General features: G+C 52.0%; 1 protein-coding gene across 4 annotated transcripts; it reads right to left on the reverse strand.

Moving 5' to 3' along the window:
* Window positions 1-163: 163 nt before the first annotated feature.
* On the reverse strand, window positions 164-26,294 carry TMEM175 (transmembrane protein 175). Of its 4 annotated transcripts, XM_081246409.1 has the most exons (11): window positions 25,971-26,108; window positions 11,324-11,484; window positions 11,112-11,150; window positions 9,401-9,498; window positions 7,953-8,004; window positions 7,787-7,822; window positions 7,021-7,104; window positions 6,498-6,662; window positions 2,922-3,000; window positions 2,648-2,783; window positions 164-986 (listed from the first exon to the last, which is right to left on the reverse strand). In XM_081246409.1, the coding sequence occupies exons 2-11, from the start codon at window positions 11,474-11,476 to the stop codon at window positions 314-316; spliced, it is 1,515 nt and encodes a 504-aa protein (XP_081102535.1). In that variant the 5' UTR covers window positions 11,477-11,484; window positions 25,971-26,108; the 3' UTR covers window positions 164-313. The 4 variants fall into 4 exon arrangements, with proteins under 4 accessions (XP_081102535.1, XP_081102536.1, XP_081102538.1 ...); XM_081246410.1 differs by lacking the exon at window positions 7,021-7,104; XM_081246412.1 differs by lacking the exons at window positions 11,112-11,150; window positions 11,324-11,484 and having other exon boundaries at window positions 25,971-26,294.
* Window positions 26,295-26,435: the final 141 nt, after the last annotated feature.

The following is a 26,435-nucleotide window of genomic DNA, read 5'->3' on the forward strand; positions in this document are numbered from 1 at the left end:
TGGGCAGAGTTGCAGGACATGCTGCCTGTTGAGGACCTGGGGCCACATCGCACACCCACACCCACCACGGGGCTGCGCCCCGGCTGCCCCGGAACCACCCACTGCCTGCGGTCCCCCCGCGGCTCATCTCCACTTGGTCGAGGCAGACAACAGGCACATGGGACACAGTGACACTCCTGCGAGACTCTTCTCTGCAACGGTGGAAGACAATCTGAGGAGCTGAAGTAGAGCATGAAACTTCACAAGGAAGACAAAACCCGAGGCTGGGCCACCAGCCGGACCCTCGGACCTCAGGCGGGGGACCGGGGCTGCACTAGCAGGGAGCAGGGAGGAGCGGGGACTGCGCGTCGTCCATGGCCCCAGGCACCGGCCGGGCGTGTGCGGGCCGGGCCAGACCCCGCAGGCCCCGCAGGGCGGCCAGCGCCAGGCGCACCAGAAGCCGCAGCAGGAGGAAGGCGAAGGGCACGGCGATCTGCATGATGTGGAAGATGGCCGTGCTGAACCTGCCCAGCACACAGGTGCAGGCGAAGGCCAGCAGGCTGGCACAGGGGTATAGCACGAGCTTGGCGAACATGAACGCGTGCTCCCGGCCCCCAAACCGCGCTGAGGGCTGCAGTGTCTCCCTCTCCTGCAGCAGCGCCGTGGTCCAGATGGCGAACTGGAAGATGCTGGCGAAGAAGATGATGGCGCAGCTGACTCGTACGCTCTCCAGCTCGTCGTGGGGCCGCCTTGCGAAGGCTGATGTCTGCTGGTAGGCCAGGGGCAGGCCGCCCACGAAGGCCAGCGAGAGTGTGTTGAGCAGCCCCATGGGCTGTGTGGCCTTGCGGATGTGCAGGAAGAGCGAGTGGTGGGCGAACCAGAGCAAGCCCACCGTGGCGAAGGAGCCGAAGTAGGCCAGGAAGTGCGGCCCAGACGCGCCCAGCGCCGCCACTAGGCTGCCGTGGAACTTTTCCTTCACGTCCTTGGAGTCCGGGACGTTGTCCTCACTGAGGGGTGAGATACACAGCATCTGCAGCGGCCCCACCTCGGGTGTCCGTTCCAGGCTGCCTGCCCCCACCCCGTCCCAGCCCCTGCGCGGTCTGCCGGCCCCCCGCACACTTGAACTTCAGATGAACGAATGGCATACACTGAGATTGCGTGCATCTATGTTCACACACACAGCGCCATTCACCTGAAGTTCAAATTCAACTGCAGCCTGTGTTTCCTTGGCTGACTGCAGCCCTGCCCGCCGGACCCTGGGCTGGTAAGCAGCACGGGCCCTGAGCTCACAGCCCCTCTGGTGCCCACGGGTGGGTGTTCCTGAGGTCTGCCCACCGTCCTGCAGCGGCCTGTCCACTTCGGGAGCGGTACCACAGACCTGAAGGGCTTTGCCTCCGAGGTCCTCAGATTCCTGGGCAGAACTTTATTTTAAGGAGCGATTCTAAGGCACATCTGGCCCAGGCTTCTCCCCACTGAGGTCATGGGGCTGCCGCCCTGCAGCCACGCAGCCCAGACACACCTCTGTGCCCACGATGGCAGCTGCATGGGTGCTGGTGGGGCTGGGGGCAGGAGACAGAGCCTGGGGGCTTCCTGGGGATCCCCACCTGGGTCCTCGGGGCTGTGGCTCTGGGTGGAGGAAAGAACCCTGACTGCCCCCCGCCCCGGGTTCCCAGCCACAACTGCTCCTTGCTGCCACCCAGCAGGGGACCCAAGCCAGCATGGCCTGGCTGCAGGGCAGAAGCAAAGCCAGATCGCCCCAGAACCTTAGGTCTAGGTCTCAGAGATTGGTACCAATGGACATTTGCTCCCAATTTTTAAAAAATTCACGAATTACAGTAGGAAAAAACTACTAAGAGAAATTTAGGGGCATCAAGACTTTAGGTGAGGGACTTCCCTGGTGGTGCAGTGGTTAAGAATCCGCCTGCCAATGCAGGGGACACGGGTTTGAACACTGGTCCGGGAAGATCCCACATGCCACGGAGCAACTAAGCCCGTGCACCACAACTACTGAACCTGCGCTCTAGAGCCCACGAGCCACAACTACTGAGCCCACGTGCCGCAACTACTGAAGCCTGCGCGCCTGGAGCCCATGCTCTACAACAAGAGAAGCCGCTGCAATGAGAAGCCCGTGCACCACAACGGAGAGTGGCCCCCGCTCACCGCAACTAGAGAAAGCCCGCGTGCAGCAACGAAGACCCAAGGCAGCCAAAAATAAATAAATAAATAAATTTATATTTTAAAAAAAGACCTTAGGTGATCAGTTACAGAACATAAAATCAGAGCATTCTAACGTTAACAAAATAAGAACGTGCTGAAGTATGACCAAGGAATAAAAGGCTTTAAAAAAAAAGATGGAAGACTTGAAAAAGCAGCAGATAAAACACTTAGAAATAAAATTACAACAACTAAGGTTGGAACTGTGACAGACTGCAGAGGCTGCCTGGCCGAGCAGAAGAGCAGGAGTGAAGGGAAGAGGCGGGCTCGGAGCAGGAGTGGACGCGGGGAGCTGGGGGCCGCCCACCCTGCATGTGCAGCTCTGGGAAGGACGAGGACCAGGCCCTTCTCAGGTGGGTTCTCAGGTGGGAGGCCCTTGGGGAGGAGGGTGGGCCGGGAGACCTCAGCGCCTTTGTGGGGCTGGCGGAGGAGTCTCAGCCCGGTGGGTCCTCACCAGATGTCCAGGATGAGCAGCGTGGCCACAATGGCGTAGACCCCGTCGCTGAAGGCCTCCACCCGCTCCTTGCTGAGCGGCTCGTGCAGGTCGAAGGTGAAGATCTCCAGGTTGTGAGCCGGGGGCTCCCTGGGGCCTGTGGGAGGGGTAGCTAAGCCCTCAGGGCCTCAGGTCAGCTAGGAGGCCCCGCAGGGACGCCGCCTGCCTGGCCCGTGTTCTGCGGGCCCTGACAGCAGCACCAACGCCCCACACTCCAGCCCTGCCTGGCACCTACCCACAAGCCTGGCTCTGCACCAGCCGGCGGCCTTGCTGACGTAGGGCAGGAAGATGACTGTCGCCATCAGCAGGTACGACTGCACGAGACAGGGCACAGGGCACGTCAGGGCGCGTGGTGCCTCCACCGAGGGGCCCAGCCAGGAATCCCACCCCAAAGCCGCCCGCCTGGAAGGGACTGCAACTTGAGCAACAGGAGACGAAACAGGTGAATCATCCGTCATCAAGAGAGAAAACTTCTGTGCATAGAAGAACATTACCGGGGGGTGAAGAGACATTGCACAGAACGGGAGATGTTTGCAGACCACACACCTGGTAAGGGTTACTATCCAGGCTTCATAAGGAACCCCGACAGCTCCACGACGGAGAGACAAATAACCCAACTGAGAAATGCGCCACGGACTTGAACTGACATTTCTCCAAAGGAGAGACGCGGCCCCGACACGTGGGCAGGCGCTCAGCACCACTAACACTCGGGGAAACGCCAGTCACAACCACGAGGAGAGCAGCGCGCACCTCGGGACGCTCTCAGCGGGAACAGGAAGCAGCTGTGCTGGGGTGGGGTGGGGCTGGAGCCCTGTGCGCCTTCGGTGGAAATGTAAATGGCGCAGCTGCTGGAGAACAGGGGGGAGGTTCCTCAGAAACTAAATGGGGAATTGCCACAGGACCCAGCAAGTCCACTTCTGGGCACACACCCAAAAGCACGGAAAGCAGGGGCACACCCATGCTCACAGCAGCCACCGAGTGTCCGTGGGTGGGTGATGGGGCCCATCCACACAGTGGGGTACTACCAGCTAATGAAAAGGAAGGGAATCCTGACACCGGCGACGTGGATGCACCTTGAAAACATGCCGAGTGAAAGAAGCCAGACATAGAAGCCTCCTATTTCATGATTCCATTTATATGGAGGAGCCAGAATAAGCAAATCCCTACAGACAGAAAGTAGACTCGCAGTTTCCCGGGACTGAGGGGTGGGGAGACAGGGAGTGGCTGCTCATGGATTCAGGGTTTCTGTCTCGGGGGAATGAAAAGTCCCAGAACCAGAGGGAGGTGATGCACGGCGACGTCGGCGGTCAATGCCACCGAGCTGCACGCTGCAGATAAAATGGTCACAATGGTCCATTTTTTGCTACGTGGACACCCAATTATTTTAAACAGGGAGGCTGGCGAGCCAGGCGTGCTCCCGGGCCCAAGGTGGCCGTAGAAGGCTCCTCGCCCAGCCCTGTCGCCTCAGCCAGTGGCCCCCCTCAGTGAAGGGCTTCCACCCCGTCCTTCACAGTCACGCTTCAAGGTCACCTGGCACCTGGCCTGGTGAGGGGACTCAGGAGACAACGGGCACCTCGGGGACAGATGGGAGCGCCCGGCATCACAGCTCTTTTTACGACCTCCAGTCTCCACACATCAGAAGACCACACCATACACATCACTCAACACACACCTGGGAGTGTCCCAGGTGCCTGGCAGGTGAGTGCAGAGGCCCCGGGGGGCGACGGTGGCCACGCAGGGTCGGCGTGTGTTGTGTGTGTGCACGTGCGCTGCGGGGTAGGAGGGAACAACAGCCCGAGGGGGAACCTGAGTCCCGGGCTGGGGGGAGATCTAAGTGGCCGTGGGGACCTGCCCAGGTCTGGAGGAGCGTGAGTCCTGGGAGCAGCAGGCACAGGAAGCTGGTATGGGAGGCCCTGGGCCCCGAGTGTCACCAGTGGAGGAAGGTGGTCCAGAGGGAGGTCAGGACGGCCTGGGCCAGGGCAGTGAGCAGTGGCTGGCCCTGGAAGGTGGACCCCGCACAGCGTCCCAAACGAGGGAAGGGGCTGGTGAGGACGCCTGGAAGGATGGCCGTGGGCTCGTGGGGAGGCTGCAGGGGGTGGGCCTTAGGGCCAGGAGGCTCTGACATGCCTCGTCTCACAGGGGACGGGGGGTCAGACCCCTACTGTGGGGAAGGAGCAGGAGGGATGGAGAGGAAGGGGCAAAAAACGCAGCACAGAGAAACGACCGACCGCTCCCTCCGAGGCCGCAGACCCCCCCGCAAGCCCCACCGAGGACCCTCCTCTCCGCAGTGTGGCGGCCCAGCGCCCGCCTCCCACTACTGTCGTCCCGTGAGGGTGTGGCCACTGCCCAGGCTCATCACTGCCCCCGGCAGCACGCTGGGCCCTGTCTGCCTGCTCCAGGCCTTCCCGGGGCCAGTGTCCAGGCCCGGCCAGTGGGCACGGCCCCTGTGGGCCTCAGCTCTGCCTGCTTCTCCTGACCCAGGCCACACGCACCACGTCCCAGCTGTGCCCTCCATCCTCCACGCGACGACCCTCACCGCCCCTCAGCCCCTGACCTCGTCCCCAGAGTCAGGAGGGGCTGTCCGACCGGAAGCCTGGATGCAGTGGGCCCCTCGGTCCTGCCCTGCTGTCTCTGTGCCGCCCCCTCGCCAGCCCCACCCTGGGACACCCCGCCTGACCCCAAGGGCCCCCGCAGCATCCCTCCCGCCCGAGAGGAGCGGGGCCCACCTGAGAGGCGCAGCCACTGTACAGCGAAGGGACCGAGCAGAAGCCCGAGGCCCGCCCCCACCTCACACACCAGCGTCCACCCTCCCCTTTACCCACCCGTGGCCTGACCTGGGGCACCCTGGACACTGGACCCCAGCCCCCAGCTCCATCCTCCAGGGTGCGGCTCTGCAGGCCTTGCCATCCTGTTTGTTTTAAACTTGGAATTCTCTTAAAACACTTACTAGATGTTTAAAGTAACGTTAACCGTTCATTTTTTCACACGTCTTATGATGCTGTGGGTGTAAAGATTCACTTTACTTCACTGGAGCTCAATTAAAGGCAGGAGCTGTGCATCAAGCTTCTACAACCAGCTCTGAGACGGCGGCTTGCGAGGGTTTACCTTCCCCCTCCTGGATGATGGAAGCTGCACCAGAGCAATATGCCTATCAAGTCAGCTGTGGGCTAAACACTGGGTGTCAGCCGGCTCAACGCCGGCAGCTCGGCCAGGACGTACCCTCCGTATACACTATTGATACCACGTATAAAACAGATAACTAATGAGAACCTACAAGGAACCCTACTCAATGCTCTGCGGTGACCTAAATGGGAAGAAAATCCAAAAAAGAGGGGATGTATGTGTACGTAGAGCTGATTCACTTTGCTGTACAGCAGAAACACAACAGTGTAAAGCAACTACACTCCAATAAAAAGAAGTAAATAAATAAATAAGTAAATTAAAAAAAAAAAAAAGCACAACCTGCAGGCTCGAGGGCGCCGTGGACGGAGTCCCGCACGGCTCTGCCCGCGTGGCCGCCGTCTCTCCCTGGACGCTGGGGGTGCAGCCGCCCGGCCCTCACCCAGCTCCAACCACGCCTGCACCTCCCTCTTCTCCACTCCAGTCTCTCCTGCTCTGGAATTTCTTTCTCCACTTTCTCTCTCTTCTGGCGGCTCACGTTCCCACGCACGCACGTCTTTAGAAGGCACACGGCCTCCCGGGCCCACAGGGCATACGCTGTGTTTGCTCACGCGGGCTCCTCCCTGCAGAGCAGTCCCCCAGTGGGCTCCCCGCACAACCCCCTGGCCCCGGTCCCCCCACCCCGACTCACCACTGGGTAGAAGAAGAGGGAGAAGCCGGCCGCAGCCAAGCACAGCGCCGGGCCCCGGAGAATGATGCCCAGGATGTGCTGCCGGTAGAGGGCCCGGTGGGCCGAGTGCTCGATCTGGGGGCTCAGCAGGTGGGGGAAGTGGAACGCGTAGACCACGATCAGGGCCTGCGGGAGAAGCCGGCTGCAGGCTGCGAGCGGGGTCTCGGGTGGGGCTCGCTGCAGGATGTTCTGGGGGCGCAGAGTGGACGGGAGCCCTTGCTCTGCTCTGGGGGTCAGGTGTGGGTCTCAGAGAGCCCCGCCTGAGGGTGCTGGCGGCCCCATTTCACTCTCTCTCCCCATCAGCACAGGAAGCCCAAGCCCCGAGCGTCTCTGGCTTTGCCCTGCCGCAGCCCACGCGGGTGCCCCGTGGCAGGCGCTGCGTGGTGGGTGGCGTCTGCACGGCTCCCACCATGGGCGGCCCGGCACACGCTACATCTCCTGCTCCACGAGGACGGGGTGTGGGGGTGGGGCGCCGGTGTCCTACCTGCACGGCCCCGACAGCCATCACACACACACAGAACAGGAGGATGCCCAAAGGCACCTCGGGGAAGGCCACCATCAAGGAAAACTGCAGCCAGAAAAACCCACAGAATCAGGACCCGCGGGGCCCCAGGGCCCGTGAGTCCCCGTGCATCGGCGGGGCTCCGCCTGCTCAGCAGCAGAGCCAGCAGGCCGTCTTGGGCGGGAGTGGCCCGAGCCCTGGAGGCGTCTCTCTCACAAGAGCCATTCCACCCGGCGCGCCTGAAGCCTTTAAAGCTACACGCTTATCAGATTCATAGACTCCCCAGACCCCAATTCTCCGCGACGTGCTACGTACCCAGAGCCCCGCTCTGTCAGAATCAGAGGGAGCTGTGGGGTGAGGAGACAGAGGGGTCACATGCTGGGGACGAGCCCAGGTCGGCCAGGAGGCCGTGGGCTCCGGGGCTCAGGCAGGAGCCGAGAGCCTTAGGGAGCACGGAGAGGGCGCCCCTCACTGCGCCCTTGGAGGCCAGGCTGGTCTCTGCCCCTGAGAGCCCCGCCTGGGGCCCTGGAAGCCTCCCCATTCCATCCAGCCTGGAAACCCAGGGTCGCCCTTTCCCCCGGAAACTTCTCTCCTCTCTGCAACTCCGTGGTCCAGGCCCTGAACCTCCCAGTGGTCTGAGAGCTTCTGAGAAGGGAGCATCTTAGGGTCAGAGTCCTCCTGCCCAGTGGAGGGCAGTCCCCCATTCCACCCCCAGGTGGAAGTGGGAGCGGAAATCCCTGTGACTCACTGTGAACGGCAGGAAGGTGATGGTCATCATGCAGGCCTGGGAGGGAGGGAGGGAGGAAGGGGTGCTGAGGGAGGTGTGTGGGGCCCTGGGAGTGGGCGCGTCCCAGCCCGCACACCCAGGGGCACCGGGGAGCTGAGCACAGGCAGAAACCAAAGGAGAAACTCACCAGGTTAAGCAGGGCAAGCGTATCGTCTATTTTCCCAACAACTTGGAACAATCTCAACAATTTAAGGAAAACAGGAAAAGTCATGCTGTCAGTTAACGTGGTTCTAACGGCATCAAATACAGACACACATATGACAGAGACGGTTTCACACCAAGATGGGAAGACGCCTGAAAATGGAGGCAGGAAGCAGGCAGAGCTCCCGAGGCCCCAGCCCCTCCCCAGCCCCCACACAGTCCCCCCAGGGTTCTGACCCACATGGATGTGGCCTTCTCCCCCCACTGGGGAGGTCTGCACCCGGCCAGGGGCCAAGGGCGGCCGGGAGGCAGCCTCAGGGGCCGGGCACTTCTCTAAAAGTCAGAGGTAGGGGCCGTGGCCCCGAGATGGCAGCTGACCCCCAGGCCTAGGGTGGGTCTGTGCCGCTCCCAGCAGGCAGGACCTCCAGCAGAGGGGGGTGGGCTCCTGTCCATGCTGCAGGGAGGGCGGGGCTGACGGGGAGCCGGCCACGCCAGTGGCCCGCACGGCCGCCGGCAGGACTGGACAGAGGCGGCTGTGGCCCCCCTGGCTCTCGCCAGCTCTTGGGCCTCTTGCTTTCCGTGAACAAGGAGGCAGGAGAGGAAAGCCTTTAAAGAGGGTCACGTGTCCCCACCAGAAACAGCCACTTTGCTGAAAACAAGTATGTGGTGTATAAATGTTAAGAGACACTTTTAACCCGAGGGCCGTTGCCTTGTAGGATCCTGGCTTCCTGCATCCCCAGCAACCCACTGGGGAGCGTTTTGTAACCGAGACGTCAGCACCCCAGCCCATCCCCACTCATCTCCGGGGGTCCTCCTGGTCCTTGCGCCCCGTCGGGGGCTCAGGTGACGCCCACAGCTCTGGGGCCCTGTCCCCCTTGGGTCCTAAGGAACCTTTTCCTCCTTAACAGAGAGCTCGGGCCCTGGAGCGTGTGTCCCGAGGCCTCACCCTCCTCGCTAGAGTCCAGGGACCAGGACGGAGGGGTCGTGCACAGCATGTGTGTCACAGTGCAGCAGAGGTGGTCAGCCCACAGCCCTACCCCTGCCCTGCCTGGGCTCACGGCAGCCCGAGCAGTGCTGTGCCTGGCACCCCGTTCATCATCCCGGGCCTGGGGTGTAAGCCCTGTTGCTGCAGTGTGCAGAGGAGAAAGCAGAGGCTTGAGCAAGGACTCGGGAGGGAGGGCCGGAGGAGGGGAGGGGAGGAGGAGGGGGGCAGGGGCAGCCCACTAACGTGACCCCTTGTGACTCAGCCCCAGAGGGCGGGGCCGCCATCCACCCCGAGGACAGCTCATCAGCGCTGAGAGCACCCCCACTGCCACCCTGACCCTCAGCCAGGGCGAGGCAACACCTGCTGGGCACACACCCAGCCGGGCACACACCCAGCCAGCCACAAAGATGTGGCTGCCAGCCCAGAAACAGGCCCCAGCCTGCCTGTACCTCGTGTGTGCCGCCCAGGCCACGGTCACGATGAGGAAGGTCATCAGGTACACAGCGATCCTCGTCGCTAGAAGTTTCTGGACACTCTTGTCAAACTCCTGGAACAGAAGAGCATCACCATCAGACGCAGATTCACCCATGGCAGCCGGCGGCCCCGCCCCCAGGCACCAGGCCCTGGGGGGCCGGAGAAGTACCTGGGAGCCCTCACCTCCCCCCACCAAGGCTCAGCCTCAGTCCCGGGCTGTCCCTGAGGCCCCTCCAGAGGCTCCCCATCTTCCCAACATGGCAGGCCCCCCGAAATGCCAGCTCTGGAGGCAGAGAGGTCTTCGTCGAGCCTCTCCCAGGATCCTGGCAGGGTGGCCACAGGCCGTGCAGCCACAAGAAGTCACGGCGTCGCCGGGTAAGTGATCCTGAAGCAACTGCGAGGCCTGGCGAGAGGGCCGCGGTGTCTGGACGCCAGGTGACGGGCTACACAGGAAGCTGGGCCCCAGGCCAGGAGAGGGTTTAAGCTTTGTCAGCAAAAACTCCAAATGCAAAAGCGGTGCCTTGCTCGTGTCTGCTGGTCCTCTGAGACCACGTGAGCAGCACCGTGTCCAGATCGCTGGGTCCTCTGGCCTTGATGAACCTTCTCCTTCATGTCAGGAGGGTCCTCAGTGCCTTCCCTGAAGGAGTCTCCCCGCCACTGCGGAACCTTCTGGCTCAGAGCCCTCTCATGGGTCAACAGAGGTCACGACCCCGACCGCAGAGAGGCAAAGAGCTCCAGGCCCGCGCATCCCATCACCTCCCGCATCTCACGTGCACACCCACCACCTTGTGCTGAGACTGGTGGCACCGAGGTCCCCAGAAGGCTCTGGAGCAGGCACAGCCAGGAGAGCATCGAGGCCCCTGGTGGGCACACGGCTTTCCTGAGCTTGGCCGGAGTGCAGCCCCCAGACCCCCTTTGGGGAGGGGGTGCCCCGGAGCAGAGGAAGCTGCACGGGGCCCTTTGCTCACTGTGCCAGGTGCCAGCTGCCAAGGTCAGGCTCGACCATCATTTCTGTTTAATTCTCATCCAAACCCTACGAGAAGTAGCGATATCACCTCCCGCAGATGACTCCCGGCAGTGTCCAGGCTAAGTGTGCTGGTTGGGCTGCAGCCAGACCACGGCCACACGTCCTGGGCCAGCACTGCACATCCTGGAGCCCAGAGGTGACACCCGCTTGAGGGGCCCAGAGAGCCGTGCTCGCACACACACACACCCGCGAACTCCGAACGTCTCCTGGAATCACGTCCGGTTTCTGAGGTGCTGTGACGTGTGGCTATTTTACTTATAAAATGGAAATATTCCAAATTGACTAGCAATGGAAACTCTACTTTACAAAAACCTCGTTTCCCACTCACCTCCTTGCTCATGGCGCAGGCCCACGCCCAGCAGGCCGGACGCCCTCTGCTCCCCAAGCACCTGCTCTGAGGGGCACGCCAGCGTGACAGAGAGCCCAGGGAGCTTCCCCGCGACACCTGCCGGCACAGTCCACACCAGCCTCCAGGCGCTCCTGCCTTGCTCAGGGCTCAGCGCGAGGGCACCGGGGCTGGATGGCATTGCTGGGGGACATGGCGGACGGCCTGGCCCTCCCAGCCAGGTACGCCCGAGTGGAGCCCGGCCTCGAGCTCAGGGCCTGAGCCTCCTGGACCCTCGACCGCACACCAGACACTGCAGACTGTTCCCAAGTACCTGTTCCGGGGAGATCTCCGTGTGGGTCACAGGCAGGATCTAGGAGAACAGACACAACACGAACCCAGGAACACTTCTTGGGCTGGGCACTGACTGCTCCCTGGATGCCAAGTGCCGGGGACGCAGGCCAGTCCTGGGCTGCTCCTCCCCACACCCCCAGTGGCCTCGGGGCCCCGGGTCAGGGCCCGTGCTGGGCTGGGCCCCGCACGGACCATTACGGTGGCAATGATGGACAGAAGCGCGTCGCTGAAGCTGAGCATGCGATGCGAGTGCTGGATCCCGTCAGCCATGTCCTCGTCCTGTGAGCCCGTGGAGGAGGCTCCCTGCCCATCTAGGGCCGGCTCTGGGGTCCGGGGCCCAGACATGGTGGTGCCTGGGAAGAAGCACAGGTCTGAGCCCGTGGGGTGCTCTGGGGGCCGTGACATAGGGCAGGGGGGCCTAGGAGGAGCCACCCTGCTGGGCGGAGCTGGGCAGAGGGGCCCTGCCGCTGCTTCCTCTGCCCCGTTCTCCTCTCCCAGGCAGCCTTCTAGAAGAGGGGCCTGTGACCTGGGAGACACACCCTGTGACTGTGTCCCCTCTAGGGACAGGAGAGGCAAGCAAAGGCACACGGCACGTATGGTGGGTGCTCCGGGGCTGGGCGTGACACCTTTGGCCCCAACCAGACACCACCGTGTCCCTGCTCCCATTGCACCCTGCATCACAGCTGTGATGCGACCTCTGGGGGAATCAAGGTCCTGCGTGGAAAGCCAGCTGCACCGGCTGCTGCCCCGCTGGAGGGCGCTCTCGCTCCTGTTGGCAGGCAGCCTGGGGGACTGGTCGGGCACCCTCCAGTGAAGCCCCCACGGCAGAGCTCCCTGGACAATTCAGTATCAGAGGTGGGCTGGGAAGACAAGCGAGGTGCCAGCTGACGGGGCTCCGGGCAGAAGAGATGCCAGTGCCTCCTGGGAATGGAGTCGGGGCCCCGCAGCGGGAACTCTGGGGGGCAGGCCGTGGCCCCTGGGAGGCACCAGGCTCCTTGCTGAAGGCAGCGTGTGTTCTCTGCCATGGAGCTTGCCTGGACAGAGGGCCAGCATCGAGAGGTCGGGAAAGAGGTTGGGGCTGGAGTCACCCGCAAACGCTATCAGAGAGGACGGGATGCCCCGCGGTGGCGGTGGCGTGGGGGAAGCACCACGCTGAGGCGCCCGGGACGGAGCAGGAGGGGCGTCCGGAGCGCAGGATGCCAGGGCTCCCTCAGGACGGGTGGCCTGACTGGTAAACCCCCCGAGAGGGAAGACTGGACGTGAAAGGACGCCCTGGTCTTCATCCTGAAGAGAACACTGCTGACCCTGGCAAAGTGCCAGGAACCCGAGGGAGAGTGAGAGGGAGGCGGAGCTCCGAGGTGTAGCCTAGCCTCCCAGGACAAGAGGAAAACAGAACCCCGTCCCCAGAGTGGAGAAGGGAGGCTCACGGGGACTTCTGGACACAGGAAGGACAAAGTGCGGACACGCGTACAAGACACGCAGCAGCCCAGCCTGGGAGGTGCAAAGGAAACCGATGGGAGGACAGTCAGCTTTGCACCAGTCAGTGGGCTAAGGGGCGGCGAGGGCGTAAGGGATGCAGAAGCTGGCAGGGAGTGCAGGGCACCTGGGCCACCGGGAGAGCACTCAGCAGCCCGGTAGGGCTGCGGCACCCATCCCCAGGCGGCCAGCCCCGGGGCGCACACGAGCTGGGGACCGCGGGTCTCGTGGAGCGGTTCACCTCGACCATGAAAGCCACACACGTTCTGACTGGCAGGTGTCACGTTATTAACCACTAAGGGAGCTGCCACCAGGGCTGGAGACTGTTTGTGCCCCGAATATGCACGCGTCGCATGTCGCCCCACACCGGGGGATGGGATAGAAGGTGGGGCCTCTGGAGGTGACTGGGGTTGGAGGAGGCTGGGAGGGTGGGTCCCAGGATGGGATCGGTGCCCTGAGAGGAGGAGACCAGCGTGCTTCCTCCCTCTGCTGTGTGTCTGCAGGCCAGGACGTGGCCTCACGGGAAACTGAACTGGCTGCCACCCTGATCTGGGACTTCCAGCCTCCAGGGCTGTGAGAAATAAAGTCCTGTTGTCTAAGGTCCCAGTCTGTGCCATTTTGTTGTGGCAGCCAGAGCAGACTGAGACAGTAAATGACAACAGATGAAAGAACCTACACGCATAAACTCAGAGGCACACGCTGAGAGGGATGGATCAAGTGCAGAAAGACACACGTCGTGTCGCACCACTGATGTACACACAGACACCAGTAAGAGCACGGTGACACAGACAGGGCAGCACTGCGGCGACCCAGGCAGGGAGGGGTGGAGGAGGGGTGCGGATGGGGTTCTAGCTCTCATCTGTACCTCTAATTTCTCTCTCACTGGATTCACTTTTTAAAGTTTACACACAGGAAGAATCACCCCTTCTGGTGCCCAGCACTGAGATTTAGACAAATGCACAAGGTGTGTAACCATGGCCCCAGTCACAAAGCAGTTCTGTCCCCGAGCAGTCCCTTTGTGGGCAGGCCTTCCTCGACCCAAACCCTGGCCACCGCTTGTGTTTTCTGTTACTGTCATTTTGCCTTTTCCAGATTGTCCCATAAATGGACTTGTACCCCAAAGAACCTCGAGTCTGGCTTCTTGTACTTAGCACAATGCATCTGAGATGTACCCATGTCTAGGGAGTATCAGTAACATGTTTTTTACTGCTGTGTAGTTAATTGTACTGCATGAATGTACCTGTTTATCCACCCACCAGTTGGGAAACAGGTCATTCATGGTTTTAGCAGTTAAGAATAAAGACACTATAAAGATTTACACACAGGTATTTGTGTAAACCTGTTTTATTTCTCTTGGGTGAATACCTCAGAAGGGGTCTGCTGGGTCATTTAGTAAGTACGGGTCAACTTTACAAGAAACTGCCAAACCATTTACCAAAGTAGCTGCACCGCTCTGCATTCCCACCAGCACTGTGTGAGAGCTGCATCTGCTCCCCATCCTCGCCAGCACTTGGTTTGGAGGGTCTTTTTTAAATTTAATGAATTTTTTTTCTTTTTTTTTTTTTTGCGGTACGCGGGCCTCTCACTGTTGCGGCCTCTCCCGTTGCGGAGCACAGGCTCCGGACACGCAGGCTCAGCAGCCATGGCTCCACAGGCCCAGCCGCTCCGCGGCATGAGGGATCTTCCTCGACTGGGGCACGAACCCATGTCCCCTGCATCGGCAGGCGGACTCTCAACCACTGTGCCACCAGGGAAGCCCCTATTTAATGAGTTTTTAATTATAGCTGTGCTGAGAGATGTGCTACCTCACTGTGGTTTAATTTGCACTTTCGTATTGACCAGCTGGGTATTCTCACGTTCTTACTTCTTAACTGTACATCTTTTGTGGCAAAGTGTCTGCTAGAATCTTTTGTTCACTTTTTTGAGGAGTTATTTGTATTCTTACTGAATTTTGAGAGCTCCTTCCACATCGTGGTTAGAAGTCCGTTGTTAGATATGTAATTCGCAGGCATTTTCTCACAGTTATGTGGCTTGTCTTTCCTTCTCTTACCAGTCTTCAGAAGAATGTCAGTTTTAAACTCTGATGGGACTTCCCTGGCAGTCCAGTGGTTGAGACTTCACCTTCCAATGTGTGGGGTGTGGGTTCAGTCCCTGGTCAGGGAGCTGGGATCCTGCGTGACTCAAAGCCAAGAAACCAAACGTAAAGCAGGGGCAGCATTGTGACAAATTCAGCAGGGACCTTGGAGATTGTTCACATAAAAAAAAAAAATCTTTATATCTGGATGAATTCCAACTTGCCACCTTTTCATTTATGGATCATTCTCTTGGTGTCATATCTAACAATGCTTTGCTTAATCCAAGAGCACAAAGATTTTCTGTTTTCTTTTAGAAGTTTTAAAGTTTGAGGTTTTACTTTTGATCTACGATCAATTTTGAGTTAATTTTTATATAACATACAAAGTATAGTCAAGTTTCCCTTTCTTGCAGATGGACGTCTGGTTTTTCCAACACTTCTTGTTGAAAAGACTGTCTCTTCTCCACTGAATTGCCTTTGCACACACCCTGGTCAAAAACTAACAGACCACATTTGTGTGGGTCTATCTGGGGAGTGTCCATTCTGTCCCACTGATTATGCATTTATCCTTTGCCAGTTTCACACTGCCTTGATTATAACTTCATAGTAAGTCTTGATATCTGCTAGAGTCCTCCAGCTTTGTTTTTTTTCCAAAACTGTATGGATTATTCTAGTTCCTTTGCCTCTCTCTCACATGCCCCTGCTTGTTGGGGCCCCTTTCATAGTTGCTACAGGCAGAAAGATGGGGTACAGCAGCCCTCACTGCCCAGGCCCACAACTGGGAACTGGCCTAGGGTCAAAGCCACGAGGAGGAAGAATGAAAAAATGGAAAACTCACACGTGTGGTCACTGATTCAAGTTTCAACTGCCCTTTCCAACCTATTGCCTTTTGCATACTTTTTCTTTTAATATTTTGTCCAAAATTTTTTCCTGTAATCAGCGGGAGAGGCAGCCTGAAGGGGACTTCCTCATCTTCGCCAGCACTAAACTTAATACTTTTTTCTTTTAATTAAAAAAAATATATTTATTTATTTGGCTGTGTCAGGTCTTAGCTGCAGCATGAGGGATCTCTCGTTGCAGCACGCAGGCTCTCTAGTTGTGGCACGTGGGCTCAGTAGTTGTGGCACACAGGCTCTAGAGGGTACCAGCTTCATTGCCCCGCGGCATGTGGGATCTTAGTTCCCTGACCGGGGATCGAGCCCGCATCCCCTGCATTGGAAGGCATATTCTTAACCACTGGAGCACCAGGGAAGTCCTTAAACTTAATACTTTACTTTACAGAAGGGAGGGAGAGAGAGGAGCTGAGACGAGCAGGCGGAGGGGCGAAGGGAAAAGAAGACCATCCTGACAAAAATAAGACAAAAGCTAATGTGTTTCATTAGGCATGGGTTAATTTGGGGAAACAGATGTCCATTACATTGCTTTCTATACTTTTTGTATGTTTAAGTTTCTTTCAATTAAATTTTATTTTTAAAAAGTCAGTAAATATCAAATATAGACACAAAAATCCTCAACAAAATGTTAACAAATGGATTCTGCAACATATAAAAAGAATTATATACCATGCTAAGTTTTATTCCAGGAACATAAGGTTGGTTTAAAATTTAAAAATCAATTATTGGAACACACCATATCAATAGAAAAAAGACAAAAACTATCATCTTAATAAATGCAGAAAAAGCATTTGACAAAATCTGACACCTCTTCATGATAAAAACTATTCAACAAAATAGGAATGAAAGGAAATTTCCTCAACCTGATACAGGGCTAATATCACACTCAATGGTAAAAGACTGAAAACTACCCCCCTCAGATCAGTGACAAGACGAGGATGTCTGCTCTCAGCACATCTATTCAACACTGCTCGGGGTTCTAACCATGGCAACTATGCAAGACAATGAAACAGAAGGCATACAGCCTGGAAAGAAAGAAGTAAAACTATCTCTATTTGCAGATGATGTGATTCCGTATATAGAAAATCCTAAGGAATCCACAAAAGAAAACTATTAGAACTAATAAATGAGTTCAGCAAGTTTGCAGGAAATAAGATCAATATATAAAATAACTGCATTGCTATTTACTAGCAATAACCAATCTGAGAATAAATTTAAGAAAACAATTACATTTATAATAGTATCAAAAATACTTAGGAACAAATTTAACAAAGGAGTACAGGGAGTCCCCTGGTGATCCAGTGAAAAAGAATCCGCCTTACAATGCAGGGGACACGGGTTCGATCCCTGGTCAGGGAACTAAGATCCCACATGCCGCGGGGCAACTAAGCTTGTGCGCCACAACTACTGAGCTCGCGCACCTCAACTAGAGCCCGCGCACCACAAACTACAGAGCCCACATGCTCTGGAACCCACGTGCCACAACTACAGAGCCCACGTGCCCTGGAGCCTGCGCGCCACAACTAGAGAGAAAACCCGCACGCCACAACTAGAGAGAAGCCCACGCACCCCAAGGAAAGATTCTGCATGCCTCAACGAAGATCCCGCATGCTGCAACTAAGACCTGATGCAGCCAAAAATAAATAAATTAAATAAATAAATAACAAATAATCTTTTTTTAAAAAGGAGTACAAAACATTGTTGAAAGAGATTAAAGAAGATCCCAGTGAGTGAAATGACATCCTCTAAATCCATCCTCTATTCATGGATTAGAAAATTTAATACTGTTAACATGGCAATACTTCCCAAACTGATCTACAGATTCAATGCAATCCCTATCAAAATTCCAGCTGCCTTCCATGTAGAAATTTACAAGCTGACTCTAAAATTCATATGGAAATTTAAGGAACCCCTGGCTATTTAAGGAGTAGCCAAAACAATCTTGAAAAAGAACAAAGCTGAGGACTCACACTTCTCAATTTCAAAACTTAGTGAAAAGCTATGGTAATCAAGCCAGTGCAGTATCGGCATACAGATAGACATATAGATTAATGGAAGAGAATTGAGAGTTCAGAAGTAAACCACTACATTTATGGTTAACTGATTTGCAATAGGGTGTCAAAGCCATTCAATGGGGAAAGAATAGTCTTTTCAACAAATATTGCTGGGACAACTGGATATCCACATGCAAAAGAATGAATTTGGATATTACCTCATGCCACATACAAAAATTAACTAAAAATGGATCAAAGACCTAAATGTAAGACCTAAAACATTGGAGAAAATCTTCATGGCCTCACATTTGGCAGAGTTCTTAAATATAACACCAAAAGCACAAGAAACAACAAAAAATAAATTGGAGTTCATCGAAATTTTACCTTTTGTGCTTCAAAGGACACTATTAAGAAAGTGAAAGACAATCCATAGAATGGGAGAAAATATTTGCAAGTCATGTATCTAGTAAGACTCTAGCATCCAAAATATATACAGAACTCTTACAACTCAACAGTAAAAAGACAATCCAATTCAAAAAATGGGCAAAGGATGTGAAAAGACATTTCTCCAAAGAAGATATTCTAGTATCCAATAAGCACATGAAAAGATGTTCAACATTACTGGGTTGTGTTAGGGAAAAGCAAATCAAAACCACGAGACAGTCACCCTCCAGGATGGCCATAATACAAATAAATGATGGACAACAGCAACTCTTGGTGAGGATGTGGAGAAAATGGAACCTTTGTGCACTGCTGGGTGGGAATGTAAATGGTGCGGCTGCTGTGGAAAACACTATGGAGGTTCCTTAAAAAATTAAGCAGAGAATTAACATAGGATCCAGCAATTCCACTTCTGGGTATATACTCAAAGGAATGGAAAGCTGAAACTCGAAGAGATATTTGTACACCAATGATCACAGCAGCATTGTTTGCAATAGCCAAGAGGTGGAAGCAACACCAGTGTTCATCTACAGATGAACATCTAAACAAAATGTGGCATCTACATCTACAATGAAATATTATCCAACCTTAAAAAGGAAAGAAATTCTCACATGTTATGACATGGTTGAATCTTGAGGACACTATGCTAAGTGAAATAAGCCAGTCACAAAAGGATAAATACTGTATGATCCCACTTATATGAGGTCCCTAGAGGAGTCAAGTTCATAAAGAAAGAAAGTAGAAGGGTGGTTGGCAGGAGCTGGGGGGAGAGGTGGGAGTTACTGCTTAATAGGACCAGAGTTTCAGCTTTGCAAGATGAAGAGTTCTGTGGACGGATGATGGTGACGGCTGCACTGCAATGTGAATTACTTAATGCCACTGAACTGTGCACTCAAAAAGGGTTAAGATGGTAAATTTTGTTATGTGCATTTTACATGGCTAAAAAAAAAAGCACCTGGCATGTAAGTGTTCGAAAACATGTCAGCTACACCTAACCTTCATCACACACAAGTTTTTAAGACTCATGGTGATGAAGGAAAGAACACAAGACTGAAGGTAGAGGAGAGTGGAGTTGAGAAATGATTTTTCTTAAGATGGAAGAGACTGAATAATTTTTAAATTCCGATGGCAGGAAGAGGGAGAAGTTGAAAATTCCTGTAACAGAAAGGAGGTAACTGAAGGCTCGTGACCCGTGACCCTGCAGAACGTCACGCAGGGTGCTGGCTACGCCTCAGGGTGTGGTGAGGCAGAGATGTCCTGGGCGGGCTCAGTCTGGGAAAGCTCAGAATGGGAAATGCCAGAGTGCTGTCTGGAGATATTTATGACAAAATGACAATGAGAACAATATGTGACATCTATCCAACATTTACTAAGTACCAAGCATTGTTCCAAATACTTTATATGTCCTGTTTCTTCTAATTCTCAAACAATGCTGTGAGGATTATTGAAAGACAAATAATGACTCTGTGTGTATGTGTGTGTGTCTAATAGCGAGAGCTCGGTGTGCATCAAAGTGCAAGGAGTTTGATAAGGCTGGAGCACAGGCTCAAATTGGGAGGGGTACCTGAAGTATAAGGCAGGACTAAATCACAAAGAGCCTTGTAAGCTCCTTCAGGAGTGTGGAAATTATTGGGAAGATTATGCAGGGATTGTGTACTTTTCTTTACATACATACATATAAATATATATATGTATTATATTCTGTATACAAGTCCATTATCAGATATTTTCTCCCAGTATGGGCTGTCTTTTCATTCTCTCAACATGTAAAATATATATATATATATTTATATATTTATGTGTGTGTATATATATACACACATATATATTTAAATCAACAGACTATTTTTTTTAGCAGTTTTAGGTCTGCAGAATAATCGAAGGGAAAGTACAGAGAACTCCCATATACCCGTTCATTCCCCCTGCCCTTTTCCCCACCATTAACATCTTACATTAGTGTGGCACAGTTAATGAGCCAACACTGACACACGGGCACATCGTGTTGTAGTTCTATGGGTGTTGAGAAATGCGTGACTTGTATTCACCACTGTAGTACCATACAGAACAATTTCACAGCCCTAAAAATCCCCTATGCTCCCCCTATTCATCCCTCCCTCCCCCCGAAACCCCTAGCAACCATGGACCTTTCCACTGTCTCTAGTCTTGCCTTTTCCAGAATGTCATGCAGTTGGAATCTAACAGTATGTGTCATTTTCAGACTGGCTTCTCTCACTTGGTGACGTGCTTCTAAGGTCCTCCGTGTCTTTTTGTGGCTTGTAGCTCATTTCTATTTATTATTGAATAATACTCCATTTTATAGATGCACCACAGTTTATCCATTCACCTACTGAAGCACACCTGCAACAATGTATTTTGAAGTTCTTAAGTTTGATGAAGTCCTGTTTATCTATTTTTTTAAATTTATTTATTTTATTTATTTATTTTTGGCTGTGTTGGGTCTTTGTTGCTGTGCGCAGGCTTTCTCTAGTTGCGGCGAGCGGGGGCTACTCTTCGTTGCAGTGCACGGGCTTCTCATTGCAGTGGCTTCTCTTGCTGTGGACCATGGGCATGCAGGCTTCAGTAGTTGCAGCACACAGGCTCAGTAGTTGTGGCTCACCGTCTTAGTTGCTCCGTGGCATGTGGGATCTTCCTGGACCAGGGCTGGAACCCGTGTCCCCCGCATTGGCAGGCAGATTCTCAACCACTGCGCCACCAGGGAAGCCTGTTTATCTATTTTTCATGGATTGTACTTTGGTGTCATATCAGAAACTCTTACAGATTGTTTTCTATAAGTTTTATGGGTTTCTTCATATATGATGCAATGTATGGATTAACATTCTTTTTTTAAACATATGGATATCCAATTCTTCCAGCATCGTTTGTTGAAAAGACTATCCTTTCTCCAATTACCTTTATTCCTTATTCAGAATCAATTGAACATATTTATACTCATGGGCCAATTTCTGGACTTTTTATTCTGCTCCATTGACCTACTTATATATCTTTATACCAACACCACACTATTTGGAGCACTATTTGGAGTACTATTTGGAGTAATGAAATTAGATAGTGTAAGTCATAAAAATCTGTCCTTGTTCAAACTTGCTTTGGCTATTCTAGCTCTTTCGCAGTTCCAAATGAATTTTAAAATCAGTGTGTCAATTTTAAAAAAGTCTGCTGGGATTTTAATTGGAATGGCATTGAATCTATAGATTAATTTGATGTCGTAACGATCCTGAATTTTCTAAATTAATGAATACTGTGTATCTTTCCACTTATTAAGGTCTTTAGTGTCTCTGAACAAACCTTTTTAGATTTCAGTTATCAGATTTCAGATTTATCCCAAAGATTTCGTATCTTTTGATGCTCTTGTAAATAGTGGGGTTTTTTCTAATTTCAACTTCCAATATTTGTTGCTAGTTATTTAGAAATATGCAATAACTCTTTATTTATTTTGCATATTAACCTTGTATCCTGCAACCTTGCTAAAGTCACTAGTTCTAGTAGCTCTTTCTGTAGTTTCCATGGATTTTTTAACCTAGAACAATGATTCTCAACTGAGGGCAATTTTGCCCCTCAAGGGACATTTGCAATGCCTGGAGACATTTTTTTTCCTAAGATTTTTTTTGATGTGGACCATTTTAAAAGTCTTTATTAAATTTGTTCCAATATTGCTTCTGTTTTATATTTTGGTGTTTTGGCTGCGAGTCATGTGGGATCTTAGCTCCCCAACCAGGGATCGAACCCGCACCCCCTGCATTGGAAAGCAACGTCTTAACCACTGGACCACCAGGGAAGTCCCTCCTGGAGACATTTTTGGTTGTGACAAGTAGTGTGTGTACTAGTATCTAGGGGGCAGAGGTAGGGGTGCTGCTAAACATACTAGAGTGCACTGGAAACACCACCCCTCCACACCTATGAGGAATTACCTGGTCCACGATGTCAACAGTGCCAAGGTTGGAAAACTCTGACATGGATGATCATGTGATCTTCAACTAAACAATCTTCCTTATTCCTTTTCAATATGGAAGATTTTTTTTTTTTTAAAGGCAGAGGACTCAGTGAGTGAAGGTAGTGGGATGGAAATTAACTAGCTCATCTTTTTTTAAGAGGCAACTGTCGTGGCCTCTCGTTGCAGAGCACAGGCTCCAGATGCACAGGCTCAGTAGCTGTGGCTCACGGGCCTAGTTGCTCCATGGCATGTGGGATCCTCCCAGACCAGGGCTCGAACCTGCGTCCCCTGCATTAGCTGGCAGATTCTCAACCACTGAGCCATCAGGAAAGCCCCTAATTTCCTTTTCTTGCCTCATTACATTGGCTAGAATTTCTAGTACAATGTTGAATAGAAATGGTGAGACCAGAGACTTGTTCCCAATCTTGGAGGGAAAAAAACATCCAGTCTTTCATCATTCCATAGGTCAGCTATAGGTTTTTCATTGATGTCCTTATTATATTGAGGAAGTTTTCATTTTATTCCTAGTTTACTGACAGTTTTTTTTTTTAATTGGAATGGATGCTGGATTTTGTCAAATGCTTTTTCTTTTCTTTTAATTTTTTTTTTTCGTCTGTGCTGGTCAGCATGTGGGATCTTAGTTCCCCCATCAGGGATCAAACCTGTGCTCCCTGGAGTGGTAGGGTAGAGTCAACCACTGGACCACCAGGGACATCCCTATCAAATGCTTTTTCTATGTCTATTGAGATGACCGATTTGGTTTTCTTTTTCACTGTAATACTGTAAATTACATTGATCCATTTTTTAATACTAAGCCAACTTTGCATTCCTAAGATGAACCTCACCTGGTTGTTGTATTATCCTTTTTATATAGTATTGGATTCACTTTGCTAAAAAATGTTTTAAAAGAATTTTTATATCGTTGTCATGAGGAACATTAGTCTGCAGTTTTCTTTTCTTGTAATGCCTGTGTCAAACTTCGGCATTAGAATAATGCTATCCTTATAGAATGAGCTGGCATTCATATTTCCTTCTTTCAATTTTAAGAATCTATATAGAATTGGTATTATTTCTTCTTTAGTTTGGTAGAATTCCCAGTAAAGCCATCTAGGTATGGAATTTTCTTTTAGGAATAGTTTTTAACTACAAATTCAATGTTTTAGTAGTTATAGAGCTATCTAGGTTATCTATTTCTTCTGGAGTGAGTTTTGGTATTGTCTTCCAAGGAATTTGTTCCTTTAGTACAAGTTGTTGAATTTTTTATTTTTTATTTTTTTATTTTTTTGCGGTACGCGGGCCTCTCACTGTTGTGGCCTCTCCCATCACAGAGCACAGGCTCCGGACGCGTAGGCTCAGCGACCATAGCTCACGGACCAAGCCGCTCCGCGGCATGTGGGACCCTTCTGGACCGGGGCACGAACCCATGTCCCCTACATCGGCAGGCGGACTCTCAACCACTGCGCCACCAGGGAAGCCCCAAGTCGTTGAATTTATTGGCATAAAGTTGTTCATGTTCTCCAATTACCCTTTTGGCAATGATGTCATCACTTTCATTCATGATATTGTTAACCTTTTTTTCCCTGTTCAACCTGGCCAGAAATTTCTCTATTTCATTTATCTTCTCAAAGACTCAGCTTTTGGTTTCATTGATTTTCTCTACTGTTTTTGTCTTCTATTTCATTGATTTCTGCTGATATTTATTATTTCCTTTTGTACTTACTTTAAATTTCATTTGCTTTTATTTTTCTAGTTTATTAAGATGAATGATTTGAGACCTATCTTCTACTAGTGTTTTAGCCACAAATTTTGAAATGCTGCATTTTCATTTAGTTCAAAATTTTCATTTCCCTTTTGATTTCTCCTTTGACCTATGGGTAATTTAAAAGTGAGTCAGTCAGTTTTCAAATATTTGGATGATTTTCCAGATAAATGCTATTGATATCTAGCTTAATTCCATTGTGGTCAGAAAACATATTTGCCCAGAATATGATCCATCTTGGTAAATGTTGTTTATATATTTGATAACGTGTATTCTACAAATGTCCATTAAATCAAGCTGCTGGTGTCATTCAACTCTACCATACGTTTGGTCATTTTCTGGGTATTTGTTCTATCATTATCTGAGAAAGAAGTACTGAAATCTCCAACTACAGTTGTGGGTTTGTCTATCTCTCCTTGCACTACTACTAGTTTCTGCTTCATGTATTTAAAAGCTTTATTATCAGGGGCAGAACTGTTTAGGATTGTTATGTCTTTTCATGAATTTACCCTTTCATCATTATAAAATAATCTTCTTAACTTCTGATTATAGTCTTTTGTTATGAAATTTATTACAAAAGGTCAGGTTTGGCGATGAAGACTATAAATTCAGTTTTAGACATGTATATATGGCGATGAGGACTATGAATTCAGTTTTAGACATATATATATGACATGTATACATGAGCTATCTCATGTATATGATACCTAAGAACAAATGTCTAAGAGTTCAGGAGGGAAGTGTGACCTGGAGACACAGATCTGGATTAAGATGCTGTTACTATAGTACCTAGTGCAGTGTCAGTATAAAAAGTGCTCCATCAGTATGAAATACAAAGCCTGAATAGGCTCTTGTCTCCAAAGTAATTACACTATTAAAAATCTCCACCCAAATGTAGGTCATACCAGAATAAATCCACAGCCTCCAAACTCAAACGAGCCCTGAACTACATCATGCTTTCTAGTGAGTTATTCACTAGGTTTTCCACAATAGCTATTTTAATCTTTCCCACACTGCTCAAATCTTAGATTTCTTACCTCCCTTTCCATTTTCGGGAGATGTTTTCTTCTCCTTATTCACAGTGAAAACAGAAGAAAACAGAGAAGTCCTTTGCTTTCAGTCCAATAAACACATAAAGTTACCTGCAACTACAACCCACCTTCCTCCCTTCCTTTTATGATGAAAAGCGATTTTCTTACATCCAAAGTGAATACTTCCCTATGCTCTGGATGGCATTCCCTCCTACCATCTAGGAGACCACTTTGCACCTGTCCCTTCTTTCCCAGCAGACACTGACTGGCCCCTTTCCATCAGCTGGAGGCTGCTCAGCAATCTCTGATCCTACAACCTCTCAACATCCATCATAACTCTAGCTCCCACACTTTCTTCTCCATAGCCAAACTTACTGAGTTACCTCCACTTACCATCTCTCTCTTCATTTCTTTATTCTTCCACTCAGAGTAATGGAGAGTTTCCAATGAAACAATTTATTCTTGGCAAGGTCACCAAAGACCTCATTGTTGCTAAATCCAACACACATCTTTTATTACTTTTCTTACTTTTAAATGATATTTGACACTTTTAATTACCACCCCCCCAACATCTTTCTTTGACCCGGTGACATAAAGCTCTCTTAGTTTTATTCCTGCTTCCCTGGCTGCTCCTCCCCTCTGAAGACTGTACCCTCTTTCTAACTACGGTGTCCCCTTGGTGCGCTCTTCCAAGTCAACTACTACCTACATGCTAGGGACAACCAAGTACAGCCTGGGCTCTTTCCTGAGCCCCGAGTCCTTGTATTCCATTTACCAGACGAACACACCGGCTGAAAAAGCCACGTAACTTGTGTGGACTTCTAGCTGTACCACTAGCTGTATCAACAAGACCCTGGCCACCTGGCCAGGTAATGACACTGCTGAGCACATTTTGCACCCAAAGGCGGGGTGTGGGGTGCGGGATTAACTATACTGTGCGTTCTCCAAGATAATCTAGGATCATTAAGGCGAACACATAAAAGGATACTGCAAGCAGTAAAGCACTGCATGAACAAAGCTGCTTTATTATAAGGATAACGCACGTTAGCCCGTCTGGAAAGAAATTTTTAGTAGCTTGAAATTCTAGGTGGGTTAAGATGCTGTCTGGGGCTTTCAGCTCCAGTTCTCAGTTTGGGGATGAACGCTCCACACCAGGACCTACAGGAAGCAGCCGGGCACACAAACGAGCCAAGGGATCAGGCGAGTGGTGGTGTCTTACCTGAGGGGGCAGCTCTAGATGATGGGTGACACGCGGTATTCTGGGTCCAATGCTGCCAGATCTGACTTTTCTACAGAAGCTACAAAACTCGGTTTCTAAAATTAACCTCTTCAGTCTTTCAGTAGCAACCAACTCGTTAAAAAGACGGACACTGCGGGGCCCCGGGCGCTCCAAGCACACGACCCGCTCCTCCCGCCGTGCGGCCCAGCCCCGGGAGCCCTCGAGCACCAGCCTCCGCGGAAACAGCCCCGTGGGGATGGTTGAGCGCCGCGCCGGGGTCCAGACCACCCATGGACAGCCAGTGCCGCCGCCGCCAGCCCTCTGTTAGCGCGCCACCCGAAATCCGTTCCGAGGCCTGCGGTACCGCGCACGCGCAACCCCCACCCCACCCCGCCCCGCACCCCACCCCGCACCCCACCCTGCGCCTGCGTGGCCGCTGGCGCGGCGGAAGTGAGGCGCCGGCGC

Source organism: Mesoplodon bidens (assembly GCF_964165515.1).
Source record: "Mesoplodon bidens genome assembly, chromosome: 1".
Taxonomy (NCBI): Eukaryota; Metazoa; Chordata; class Mammalia; order Artiodactyla; family Ziphiidae; genus Mesoplodon; species Mesoplodon bidens.

What these genes read in the sequence shown, in the direction of transcription:
- TMEM175 (XM_081246409.1), bottom strand. Translation starts at nt 11,476, where the DNA reads ATGTCTGGGCCCCGGACCCCAGAGCCGGCCCTAGATGGGCAGGGAGCC. An exon ending in GCCTGGGCGGCACACACGAG is followed by an intron (nt 8,005 to 9,400) that starts GTACAGGCAGGC and finishes TAAATTGTTGAG; the next exon opens with ATTGTTCCAAGTTGTTGGGA. An exon ending in TGGCTGTCGGGGCCGTGCAG is followed by an intron (nt 6,663 to 7,020) that starts GTAGGACACCGG and finishes CTTCTCCCGCAG; the next exon opens with GCCCTGATCGTGGTCTACGC.